The sequence below is a fragment of the Macaca thibetana genome, chromosome 19 (assembly GCF_024542745.1).
Source record: "Macaca thibetana thibetana isolate TM-01 chromosome 19, ASM2454274v1, whole genome shotgun sequence".
Classification (NCBI taxonomy): Eukaryota; Metazoa; Chordata; class Mammalia; order Primates; family Cercopithecidae; genus Macaca; species Macaca thibetana.
The window spans coordinates 41,186,345-41,199,292 of NC_065596.1; the positions used below are offsets into that span (position 1 = coordinate 41,186,345).

Here is a 12,948-nt window from a genome sequence, read left to right on the forward strand (position 1 = left end):
CAGCTTTTCATTAAGCCTTTCCATTCATTCTTTTGGGTATTCTTATTCTACCTTGCTGAGAAATCATTATTTAACTCAATAAATATTTGAGGCCCTACAACACTACAGGCACTGTCCTAAGTGCTGGGGATACAGTGGTGATGATAAACAAACTGCCCTCAGTCGTCTTGGTTTTATACACAGCAATTTCTATTGATAACTGTTTTAGTTATTTCATAGGATTTAAAATATAGGTCTCATCATTCTAAATCATCTGTAATTTCACTTTTTATTTGCTCTTTAAGAATGGTTTATATGTAGTACTAAATTTCCAAGAGGTAAGAATCCATATGGCTATCTGCTAGTTTCTGAGTTATAACTGTGGTGAAAAATGAATTATATGACACTTGGCTTTAGAAATTTGTTAGAGAGAAATCATTTCTGAATGTCTTAAAAAACTACTGAACACTCAACAACCCTACTTTCACTAAAGTCACAAGGCTTTCTTTTATAGGTTTTTTTGATGTAGCATGTGAAATTAATACTCATCCAAAGCTTTCTTCATTGTATTTTACTGATTTTTTTCAGAATTAACATTCTGATGTTCAATAAGACATAAATAGAGATGACATATTTGTCTATCATCATTGTCTTAAAGTCCTCCTCTCATAAAATGGCTTAATACCAATACAAATAACAGTCACTGAGTCACGTAAATCTCAAATCATTCAACCCTTACAATCTAATGAATAAGATTAAACAGACATAGATTTAAGATACTTTCCAAAAAACATATAGAGGCAAGATGTATTGAAACAAGACATGCCAAATAAATTGTATGACATAGTTCAAGGCTTTTCTAGATTAATTAATTACATGATTTTTGTGGAAATACAACAGAATTTTGCTAATGATGAAAGATTTCCAAAATGAATTATATATAAATTCTTGTGGGTTTTTTTTTTTTTTTTTGGAGATGGGGTCTTTCTCTGTCACCCAGGCTGGAGTGCAGTGACGTGATCTTGACTCACTGCAACCTCCACCTCCCAGGTTCAAAGCAATTCTCATGCCTCAGCCTCCCAAGTAGCTGGGACTATAGGCGTGTGCCACCATGCCCAGCTAATTTTTGTATTTTTAGTAGAGGCGGGGTTTCACCATGTTGGTCAGGCTGGTCTCGAACTCCTGACCTCAGGTGATCCACCCACCTCCGCTTCCCAAAGTGCTAGGATTACAGGCGTGAGTCACCTTGCCTGGCCGAATTATATGTAAATTCTTTATGGAACATCTCTGATAAGAATGTTTTGAGAATTATTCAAAAAGAATTAATGCTATCATCTCATAAAATTTTACCCTGATATTCTGCAATGATCAGTAATTTCCTTCCTATATTGATTGCATGGTGAATTATCTGCTGCTGCTTCTGGATGTGTGCCCTGTTAAAATGCCTTCCAATATTACTTACATTTGTGGGGTTCCTCAAGAGAAAAAAATAAATGATATCAATTAAGAAGTCATGAATAAAGCCCTTCCTACACTTTTATATAATATTTCACAAGAGTGAAATGAAGTGAGAGCTCGAAGAAAATGCTTTCTCAAAATCTTTAAATTCATAGGATTTCTCAAAAGTGTAAATATTCTGGTGTTGAGCAAAGCTTGACTCATGACTAAAGGAGTTCCCATAGTCTGTCCATTCACAGAGATTTGCACCATTATGAATTTTTTGTTCAGTAAAATATGAATGGTGACTAAAGATGTGGCTACTTTTCTTGCATCCATAAGGTTCTGCATCAGTATGAATTCTCTTATGTCGTGTAAGCTGTGAACCCCAAATAAAAGATTTCCCACATTCTTTACATACATAAGGTTCCTCACCAGTATGCATTCTCTGATGTCGAGTAAGTTGTGAACCCCAGAGAAAGGCTTTTCCACATTCTTCACATTCATATGGCCTCTTTCCAGTATGAATTTTCTGATGTCGATTAAGTTCTGAACCACGAAGAAAGGTCTTCCCACATTCCTTGCATTCATAGTCTCTCTCACCAGTATGAATTTTCTGATGTCGATTAAACTCTGAGCCATGAAGAAAGGTCTTTCCACAATCCTTACATTCATAGGATTTCCTCTCATTATGAATTTTCTCATGTTGAGCAAGATACGAAGGCCAAGTAAAAGTCTTCCCACACTGCTTACATTCATAAGGTTTCCTGCCAGTATGAATCCGCTGATGTCGAGCAAGGTGTGAGCTCCAAATATAGGCTTTCCCACATTTCTCACATTCATAAGGTTTCCTACCAACGTGAACATTCTGATGTTGAGCAAGATTTGAACCACGAATAAAGGCTTTTCCACATTCCTTGCACTCATGAGATTTCTCACCTGTATGAATTCTCTGATGCTGAGTTAGGTGTGATCCACGAGTAAAAGCTTTCCCACACTCCTGACATTCATAAGGTTTTTCACCAGTGTGAATTCTCTGATGTTTAATAAGATGTGATCGCTGACTAAAGGCCTTTCTACATTCATTACATTCATAGGGTTTTTCACCAGTATGAATTCTCTGATGTCGAGTAAGATCTGAGCCACAACTAAAGGCCTTCCCACATTCCTTACATTCATAAGATTTCTCACCAGTATGAATTCGCTTATGGACACTAAGCTGTGAATGAAATCTAAAGGCTTTCCCACATTCCTTACATTTAAAAGGTTTCTCACCAGTATGAATTCTCTTATGACCAGTAAGACTTGAACGTAAACTAAAAGACTTCCCACATTCTTTACATTCATATGTTTTCTTAACAGTGTGAACTGTCTGATGTTGAGTAACTTCCGAATCAGGAAGAAAGGTATTCTCACATTCTTTATCTTCACAGAATTTCACAATTGTGTGAATTAACTGATGTTGAGTATGATCTGAGCCAGAAATAAAGGCTTTCCCCAATTCTTTAAATTCATTCAGTTTGTCTCCTGTGTTAAGTCTCTGGTGTAGATTAAAGGCTGTGTGCTGGTTAAAAGTGGGCCTTTTTTCACAGGTGAGTATCACCTGCTTGAAACATTCCTCTTGATTATCTTGTAGTGTTTGAAACTGAACATTGCCTTCCCAATCACCTCTAAAACATAAACATTCAAGGCTGTGGTTTTTACAAATTTTCATTATTTCCAGTTGGGCTATTTCTCTCTCACAAATGCCATTTTTTGGTAATAACTTCTTGGTCTGACACCTGGACTGCATGTCTGAAAAATAAGATAAAAACATCATACTGTTTTATATACAAAAAGCAATAAAACTTCTAAAATAGATGTAGAAAATATTGAAATAAAGCATATGAGAAGTGAATGGCTTAAAAAATTCTCAAATATGAGCAATATGAAAAAAAGGGCAAGAAATAAGTAGAAATTTAAAAGAAATAATGTAAGTTGAGTCAAGTGATGAGAAGTATATTTTATTTTGATCATATTCATCTGAAGAGCTCAATAAAAAATGATTATCCAGGTATCACCTCAATAACAGAATAATAAGTCATAAAATATCTACAAGTTTGCAAGTACTATGGTGAATGTCTTATATAATTCAGAGCTTAAAAACAGGAATGCGGCCGGGCGCGGTGGCTCAAGCCTGTAATCCCAGCACTTTGGGAGGCCGAGACGGGCGGATCACGAGGTTAGGAGATCGAGACCATCCTGGCGAACACGGTGAAACCCCGTCTCTACTAAAAAAAATACAAAAAACTAGCCGGGCGTGGTGGCGGCGCCTGTAGTCCCAGCTACTCGGGAGGATGAGTCAGGAGAATGGCGGGAACCCGGGGGGCGGAGCTTGCAGTGAGCTGAGATCCGGCCACTGCACTCCAGCCCGGGCGACAGAGCCAGACTCCGTCTCAAAAAAAAAAAAAAAAAAAAAAAAAAAAAAACAGGAATGCTGGGAAATGGCAGAGTATCAGTCCAATATGAGGGAAGCAATCTGATCCAGAGTTACCAAACTAGGATCTCAATACCAGGGTATGCTGTATTTAGGTTAAAGGAGATAATTATGGGTGATAGTTTAGACAGAAAAATAGTTTGAAGCCAGGTACAGTGATTCACACCTGTAATCCCAGCACTTGGGAAGGCTGAGGCAGATTGCTTGAGCTTAGAAGTTCGAGACCAGCCTAGGCAACATGGCAAAACCCCATCTCTATAAAAAAGCAGCCAAGAATGGTGGTGCATGCCTGTGGTCCTAGCTACCTAGAAGGCTGAGGTGGCAGGATCACCTGAGCCTAGAAGGTTGAGGTTGCAGGGAGCCATCATCACACGACTGCACTCGAGCATGGGTGACAGAGTGAAACCCTGTCTTAACAACAACAAAAAATTAGTTTGAGAATTTTTTTCAAGGGGGAAGGAGTCAGGCAAAAGCTGAGAATAAGTAGGACTCTTCCGTGACTCATTTTTTTAAATATATATTTAGGATCAAGTACTATTGTTTTCAGTTTTTCTTGGGGGACAGAGCAAGTACTCTAGCAGTGACTCAATGAAGTGAAAGGCAGTTTAGTTATGAAGTATGAGCAGTAATGTACTGCAATGGAAAGAGGACAAACTGCAGTTTCAGACTCCAGTTCTCTTTACTAAAACTACTTTTTAGGTGATTGGAAAATTACTGAGCTTGACTGAGCTCTTAATTTTTCATATCATAAAAAGGAATAAATCATCACTTTGCAGAGGTTTGTTGCAAGGATTGGGAATAATATGCTATTTCTATTAAGTGCCTGACACAGGATAAGTGTGGAATAATCAGTAGATGATGATGATTATTAGAGAGGAAAAGCTGGGGAATATGGGGAACTAGACAAGTCAGAATTTGTCTTTTTTTTTTTTTTTTTTTTTTTTGAGATGGAGCCTCACTCTGTCACTGCACTCCAGGTTGAAGTGCAGTGGCGTAATCTCAGCTCACTGCAACCTCCACCTCCTGGGTTCAAGCGATTCTCCTGCCTCAGCCTCCCAAGTAGCTGGGATTACAGGTGCCCACCACCATGCCCAGCTAATTTTTGTATTTTTAGTAGGGATGGGGTTTCGCCATGTTGTCCAGGCTGGTTTTGAACTCCCGACCTCAGGTGATTCGCCCGCCTCGACCTTCTAAAATTCTGTGATTACAGGCATGAGCCACCGCGCCTGGCTGGGCTTGTCTTTTATGACACTGTGCTCTTCTGGTTGTACTTCATGTGCCCTAACCGTTCTTCTGCCACTTCCTCCTCACTGTGACCAGAAACTGTTATCACCCATTACTCTAATTTTCAGCTAAGCAGTCTATTAGGTCTTCTCTTAATGTTCCCTGTATGCAGAAATGTATGGCCATGCTCCAGTCACAGAAGAGAACAAAAAGTTTCTTAAGAGATAATATATTCTTTGTTAATTCTGTTAAACCTAAAATGAGCAAATACATAAATGTTGGTTGAAAGAATGAACTAATAAGAATGAACTAACAAATGCAGGCAATGTACAATCAAGGAGAAGCTAGGAAAAATGAGAAAAATTCAAAAGGGATGGGTAAAATTTAAAAAATGAGGTCAAAAATGTTTGGTTTGGTTTTGTTTTTTTACAGAATGAAGAATTTTATGAAAATCTAAATTTCAAAAAAGGGAGATGGGAAGGAACTTGATCCACATCATAGATAAAATAAGCGCCACTGGAGAAAAGAATGGTACTTACCTTTTTGTTACATGAGTGAAAAATGAGAGCACAAAAATAGACCAGTGTTTGGAGTGAAGAGAAAGTTCTTTTGGAAGAAGTTTTGTCTCTATCTAGGCCTCAGACCTTTTTTTTTTTGAGATGGAGTCTCAAAAAAATCTCGGCTAACTGTGACCTCTGCCCCCCAGGTTCAAGCAATTCTCCTGCTTCAGCCTCCCGAGTAGCTGGGACTACAGGTGTGTGTCAGCACACTGGCTAGTTTCTGTATTTTTAGTAGAGATGGAGTTTCACCGTGTTGGCCAAGGTGGTCTCGAACTCCTGATCTCAGGTGGTCTGCCTGTCTCAGCCTCCCAAAGTGCTGCAATTACAGGAGTGAGCCACGGCACCCAGCCAGTTTTTGTTTTTGTTTTTATCCCGAGACAGAGTCTTACTCTGTTGACCAAACTGGAGTGCAGTGGCATGATCTCAGCTCACTGCAACCTCTGCCTCTCTGGTTCCACAATTCTCCTGCCTCAGCCTCCCACGTAGCTGGGACTATAGGCACGCATCGCCATGCCCGGCTCATTTTTTGTATTTATTTATTTATTTTTTAGTAGAAATGGGGTTTCACCATGTTGCCCAGGCTGGTCTTAAACTCCTGAGCTCAGGCAACCCACCAAAGTGCTAGGATTACAGGCGTGAGCCACCATACTTGGCCCATTTTTTGGTCTTAAGGGGATATTCCAGACCAGTATTTTAGAGGTGTTGCTGCCTCACTATGCAGCTGAGCTGTTGTCCACAACAATGGCCTCCTGGTGCCTGTTCAGCCCTCACTCACCTGGGCAAGGTCCTCTTGTCTCATCCCTCAAAATCTTCCAGGGCTCTTTCCCTTTCTCCAATAAAGAGAACACTTCTGGCTGATAAATGCAAAGACCTGCCCAGAAGATAAGAAACAGCAAAGAACCACATTGTAAAGATTCTAAAATTTGCGACTACTTCTTTGGTTACTAAGGAAGAGAAACAATTACAGGCAGGGCAAAAATAAGTTATTAAGGATGGGAAAGATGGAGGTGCCCACTGATGATAACTATAGCCAGATTTACAAAGCACAAACCATTTTCCAGAAAACAAAGGTCAGAAGTTACCCTGGACATTTAAAAGACAATTTAAAAAAAAATCACAATACAGAAAGCAGGAATTTCTAAGGTAAATGCCAAATCTTACCCAGTGAGACCAAGTTGCTGTAGTTCTCCAACATCACATCTCTGTATAAATCCCTCTGTTCCAGGTCCAGGCACTCCCACTCCTCCTGACAGAAATCTACAGCCACATCCCTGAACATCATCAGCTATTGAAAGAACAAGTCCAGGTATTAATGGTGAACTTTTAAAAAATAATAACCCCTTTAGATGAAAGGGGAAAGGCTGGAAAGGGGCACTGCAGGGAGTAGGGCATATACTGGGGAAAAAACTGGAGTTGGCTGCCTGTGGTTTCAGGGGAAATGACATGGGAATAAGCGTGACTAAAGCCAAGTGTCTACATGCTCGTTTTTTTTGTTCTTTTTTGAGACAGAGTCTTGCTCTGTCACCCAGACTGGAGTGCAGTGGTGTAATCTCGACTCACTGCAACCTCTGCCTCCCAGGTTCAAGTGATTCTTGTGCCCCAGCCACCCTAACAGCTGGGATTACGTATGCGCACCACCGCGCCCGGCTAATTTTTTGTATTTTTAGTAGAGACAGGGTTTCTCAATGTTGGCCAGGCTGGTCTTGAACTCCTGACCTCAAATGATCCACCCACCTCGGCTCCCAAAGTCCTAATGAGCCACTGCACCTGGCTACATACTCGTAAAAACTCCTGTTGCTCAGTCACCACATCTTTATGATCTTCAAATCACAAATACCAAAACATCAGAATGGCAGCCCAGAATAACAGACATCATATGAGTTTTTTGTTGATACCACTGAGAGGCTACAACAGCCTGGAAGAACCCCAGATTTATTATGTGGGAAAAGTAGGGGGTTTTGTTGGTTGTAAGGAGTCTCTACTGTGCACAAACAGACTTGTGCATACAGTCTTTGGCCCAGGTAACTGTCCTTTGCTTAAGCTACTACTTTTAGTTGAATTTTCTATTAGTTTAAATTGAGAGAATTCTCAAGAGATACACTCCCTGAATATTATTTTCTATGGACAATGTGTAGAATCTCCAGGCTCTTTGCTAAGCAGCTGACAGTCAGCAAATTCAGTGTCAGAAGACATTACTGTGAAAGTCATCAAATGAGTTTTTTGTTGACACCACTGAGAGGCTATACCAGCCTGGAATAACTAACCCTAGATTGTTAATTATATTAATCTCTCATTAATTTCCTGGAAAATTCCAGATCTCTTTGAACTCAACCTCCCATCGTATTGGCTAAGGAAAACATCACAAAGGGCCACATACCTAAATGAATACCAACCAACACCAACTCCCATCTTGATTAAATACAACATCCCATTCTACAGAGTAAATAAAAGCCTTTATGTAGTATGTCCCCTTTAATTGTTCCATCCCATCTTGTTAAGCTACGGGTTTGAAGTGAAAAGTCTTTACTGTTCCCCTTAAGGAAATGTATTTCTCCTCTTCAGTGCTCTGCCAGATTAGGACACAGGAGATACTGAAAGCCCTGGTGGATAGATTTGGTCATACTGGTTGGAGAAAAGAGATATCTAGGGAAAGCATTGGACTGTTTCAGTCATTACTTATGACTATCAGTAGTGATTCAAGTAAGCAGTTAAGGATAAGCAATAAAAATATTCACATGATTTGATATAAATGGGTTATATTTTTGGAGAGAGGCAATTCCAACTCACATGGACCATGACTTAACATTCCAAGTCTACCAGTCCTTCTCTGGATTCTTCTCTTGGTGAGGCAGTGTGCTGGGAAAGCAGAGCTAGAAAGAAAAAATCACGGGGTCAGGACTTTCTCAGAGCGCTCAAATGGACAAACAGGAATGCCATTTTCTTCCTTGGAGGTAGGTCAGAAGGAACCTGAAGAAATCCTGGCCCTATCCAAAACCAGAGAGAGTCAACAAAAGCAGGATGAAGTTTCAGTCTAATCACTTATGCCAAAATCATGACATGGGATCAGGATACTACTAGATAAGTCAATTCTGGCTTGCCCTAAACTCATATATACATACATTAACATTTATCCTCAAGCCACCTATGAATGTCAGTTACTTGTCTCATTTAAAAGATCAGGAAATGGGTCACTTGCTCCAATTCACTATTAGGAAATATCATAGGTTTGCTGAATGCAAAGCTTGTTCACTTGGAATACCTCTGGATTTCAGGATTTTTTATTTTACTGAGTGAAGGATGAGCTGGACCTTTCCCTTATCGGAGCAGCCCATGATCTCTGCCTCCTGTGTTTTTTTTTTTTTTGTTTGTTTGTTTGTTTGTTTGTTTTTTTGAGACGGAGTCTCACGCTGTTGCCCAGGCTGGAGTGCAGTGGCGCGATCTCGGCTCACTGCAAGCTTCGCCTCCCGGGTTCCCGCCATTCTCCTGCCTCAGCCTCCTGAGTAGCTGGGACTACAGGCGCCCGCCACCGCGCCCGGCTAATTTTTTGTATTTTTAGTAGAGACGGGGTTTCACTGTGGTCTTGATCTCCTGACCTTGTGATCCGCCCGCCTCGGCCTCCCAAAGTGCTGGGATTACAGGCTTGAGCCACCGCGCCCGGCCTCCTCCTGTGTTTTCATTGACACTGAGCAGCAGGGTGACTTTTTCATGAAAGGAATGCAAAGATGGAAGGAAGGCTGGGTTGGGCGAGCAGTCAGTTTTGTGAAGCAAGGACTATTATTAAAGAAATATATTGAAGCCTCTCTGAGTCTAGCTTTGCACTTAGCAAAAGGGAATCAGATAAGTAAGTTGCAGGACTAACTATCAAGGAATTCACAGTCAGAAAAGTAAAGAGGCAATTACAATACTGTAGGAAATAAAGGTAATCGTGGTTATGAAAGGAGCCAACTAGTTCTAAGGAGCCCAAACCAAAACTAGTTTTTAAGAGAAAGTTTCCTGTAGGAGATGGTACTTCAGCTGACTCTTGAGGGGCTGTTCTGTGTGGGAAATGCGCGAGGGGAGAAGAAAAGAAACACACACAATACCTTTAAGAGTAAACAACCTTTATCCCACGTAAATGGCAATGCAGATATTGCAAATGATATAATAAGCAAATTGCAATGAGAAGGGGAGAAGGGAAAATATATATATACTTACATACACATACATATATATATACACACATACATATACATATATATATATTTTCACCAAACTATGAAGGATTTACCACCAGACTGGAAAGCAACAGCCTGGGCTCCAGGGTCACACATTACACTCACCAGACTATGGAGGATTCATCACCAGACTGGGAAGCAACAGTCTGGGCTCCAGCATTGGCCACCCCTCTGTGCACAGACGAGGAGAGGTCTCATGAAGCTTTGGCGCAGTCTGGGACCTTAGCTCTTTTTGTAACAAGTTGTTTGGCATGAGGCCCAGTCACAAGGGCCCTGATTCACGACTGGGCTCAAGGAACACAAAAAGGTCAAGTCGTTTTTGCGATTGTCTGTTGTTTTTCAATAACTAATGTATAGGAATAGATTGAAATAGAGATTTCTCTGAAACAGCACTGGATGAGTGCCTCAGGGGGCTCACACAACCTGTCCTGGGACTTGGTGACCACTGTTTGTGTCCATGTTCAACTGAGTTCAAATTTAATATTTAACTTCTCCTCCACAGGGGCTCACCAGAGAAGACAGGGCAAGGTAAGGGGGATATCCTAGCAGAGGAAACAACATGTGCCAGTCAAGCAAAGGTATCTTTGTGCATTCGAGGAACACAGAGTGAGAGGAAAGACCAGTGGCAGGTGGGGATGTATAAAGCAGGGATCCTGTTATGAAAGGCTCTAAAAAAATAGGCTATAGCACTTGGACCTTATTTCAGAAGTAATAAGAAAGCATTCTGCATTTTTAAAGTAAGGTTTAAAAATGTTTCTAATTAAAGATAAAGTTGGTGTGAGAGGGTAAAGACAATCTGAGGCGTTCATAAAAATTCCATGTGAAGCATGTAGTATGAATTGGTCCTAGGAGACAGAGAGCTTCAGCGGCATAGAGAACTTTAAGAACTTTTCCAAGAGTGGAGGGCTGGAGAATAAATTGTGAACTAAAATATATTTTGTGTTTGAGAACATGAAGAACTTGAAAGTGACTATTACACAGTTTTAAGAAAAAAACTAGTTCTTTAAAATAATTTTAAAAAATTTTTTAGCCGGGCACAGTGGCTCACACCTGTAATCCCAGCACTGTGGGAGGCCAAGGCAGGTGGATCACCTGAGGTCGGCAGTTCGAGACCAGCCTGACCAACATGGAGAAACTTTGTCTTACCTAAAAATATAAAATTAGCCGGGCATGCCGGGCGCGGTGGCTCAAGCCTGTAATCCCAGCACTTTGGGAGGCCGAGACGGGCGGATCACAAGGTCAGGAGATCGAGACCATCCTGGCTAACACGGTGAAACCCCGTCTCTACTAAAAAATACAAAAAACTAGCCGGGCGAGGTGGCGGGCGCCTGTGGTCCCAGCTACTCCGGAGGCTGAGGCAGGAGAATGGCGTAAACCCGGGAGGCGGAGCTTGCAGTGAGCTGAGATCCGGCCACTGCACTCCAGCCTGGGCGACAGAGCCAGACTCAGTCTCAAAAAAAAAAAAAAAAAAAAAAAAATTAGCCGGGCATAGTGGCGCATTCCTGTAATCCCAGCTACTCAGGAGGCTGAGGCAGGAGAATCGCTTGAACCTGGGAGGCGGAGGTTGCAGTGAGCCGAGATCACGCCATTGCACTCCAGCCTGGGCAACAAAAGCGAAACCCCATCTTGAAAAAAAGAAAAAAAAATATTTTTAGAGACAGCATCTCAAACTGTCAGTCATGCCAGAGTACAGTGGTGCAATCACAGTTTACTGTTGACGCAAACTGCTAGGCTCAAGTGATCCTTCCACCTCAGCCTGCTGAATAGGGTGGGACTACAGGCATGCACCACTTTGGCTAATTTATTTTATTTTTGTCGAGACGGGGTCTCGCTATGTTGCCCAGGCTGGTCTTAAACTCCTGGCCTCAAGAAATACTCTCCCACCTTAGCCTCCCAAAGTGCTGGAATTACAGGTGTAGGCCACCATGTCTAGCCAAGAACTAGTTCTAATCCTGATATTCCTCCTCCTGGAAACCATGTAGACAGAAACAAGAAAATCAAAGTAAATCCCAACCACCAGGAAACTAAGAAAATGAACAGACTCCAAATTATTTGGAAATGTGAAAAGAAAATGAAAGAACGGAATGTGTGTGGAAGGCACAGTGATGCTACAAAGCAAAACAAATGAGAAATATCCATTCCCATGGGGAGTAGACCATATCCTCAATGAAAGGGTCTGTGAGCAGGAATAATGTCAAAAGGAGGTGGTAAAAGGAGGCCTGAAGATGTCGGGGATCAAGGTGGCAAAAACACATTGGCTATATTCATTAAAAAAAAAAAAAAAGCTTTATTGAGATGTAATTCACACACCATACAATTAAGCCATTTACAGTCAACAATTCAATGCTTCTTAGTATATTCACAAATATGTGCAACCATAAGTCAATGTTAGAATATTTTCATCACTTCAAAAAGAACCTCTATCCCCTTAGGCTATATCACTACCTGGCCTCCCCACCACCACACTTGCCCCATACTTAGCCTTAAATAATGACTAATCTACTTTCTGTCTCTATAGATTTCCCTATTCTGGACTTTCATATGAATGGAATAACATATGTGGACTTGTTACTGGCTTCTTTCATTTAGCATAAGGTTTTCAAGGTTTATCCAAATTGTAGCATGAATCAGTACTTCATTCCTTGCTATGTCTGAATACTATTTCTGTAGATGAATAGAACACATTTTGTTTACCCATTCTTCTATTAATGGAAATTTGGGTTGTTTCCACCTTTTGACATTATTATTATTATTTTTGAAACTGAGTTTTGCTCTTGTTGCCCCAGCTAAAGTGCAGTGGTGCTATCAGGGCTCACCACAGTCTCCGCCTCCCGACAGTTATTTTTAAAATGCCCAGCCAACAATTATTTTTAAAATGCTGCTATGAACATTCATGTAAAAATTTTTGTTTGAGGCCGGGCGTGGTGGCTCATGCCTGTAATCCCAGCACTTTGGGAGGGCGGAGGTGGGCAGATCACGAGGTCAGGAGATCGAGACCATCCTGGCTAACACAGTGAAACCCCGTCTCTACTAAAAATGCAAAAATTAGCCAGGCGTG

At 41.0% G+C, this 12,948-nt stretch overlaps 2 protein-coding genes across 6 annotated transcripts in view; one reads left to right on the forward strand and one right to left on the reverse strand.

Annotated features, from left to right (window-relative positions):
* Positions 1-265: 265 nt before the first annotated feature.
* Positions 266-12,948, reverse strand: part of ZNF790 (zinc finger protein 790) — a 28,086-nt gene continuing 15,403 nt past the window's right edge. For 3 of the 5 annotated variants that reach the window (XM_050769005.1, XM_050769004.1, XM_050769001.1), the window contains exons 2-5: positions 8,464-8,546; positions 6,838-6,961; positions 6,452-6,547; positions 266-3,210 (exon numbers count right to left, since the gene is read on the reverse strand). In XM_050769005.1, coding sequence (XP_050624962.1) covers positions 1,529-3,210; positions 6,452-6,547; positions 6,838-6,961; positions 8,464-8,472 — 1,911 coding nt within the window. In that variant the 5' untranslated portion in view covers positions 8,473-8,546 and the 3' untranslated portion in view covers positions 266-1,528. Of the gene's footprint in view, positions 3,211-6,451; positions 6,548-6,837; positions 6,962-8,463; positions 9,024-9,995; positions 11,057-12,948 lie in introns of those variants that run through there. The other 2 variants (XM_050769002.1, XM_050769003.1) reach the window with 2 other exon arrangements.
* The window catches only part of ZNF345 (zinc finger protein 345), a 48,019-nt gene continuing 46,133 nt past the window's right edge, over positions 11,063-12,948 (forward strand). Inside the window, exon 1 of the mRNA XM_050769107.1 lies at positions 11,063-11,207. The gene's annotated coding sequence lies outside the window, so the exon portion shown is untranslated. The remainder of the gene's footprint in view (positions 11,208-12,948) is intronic.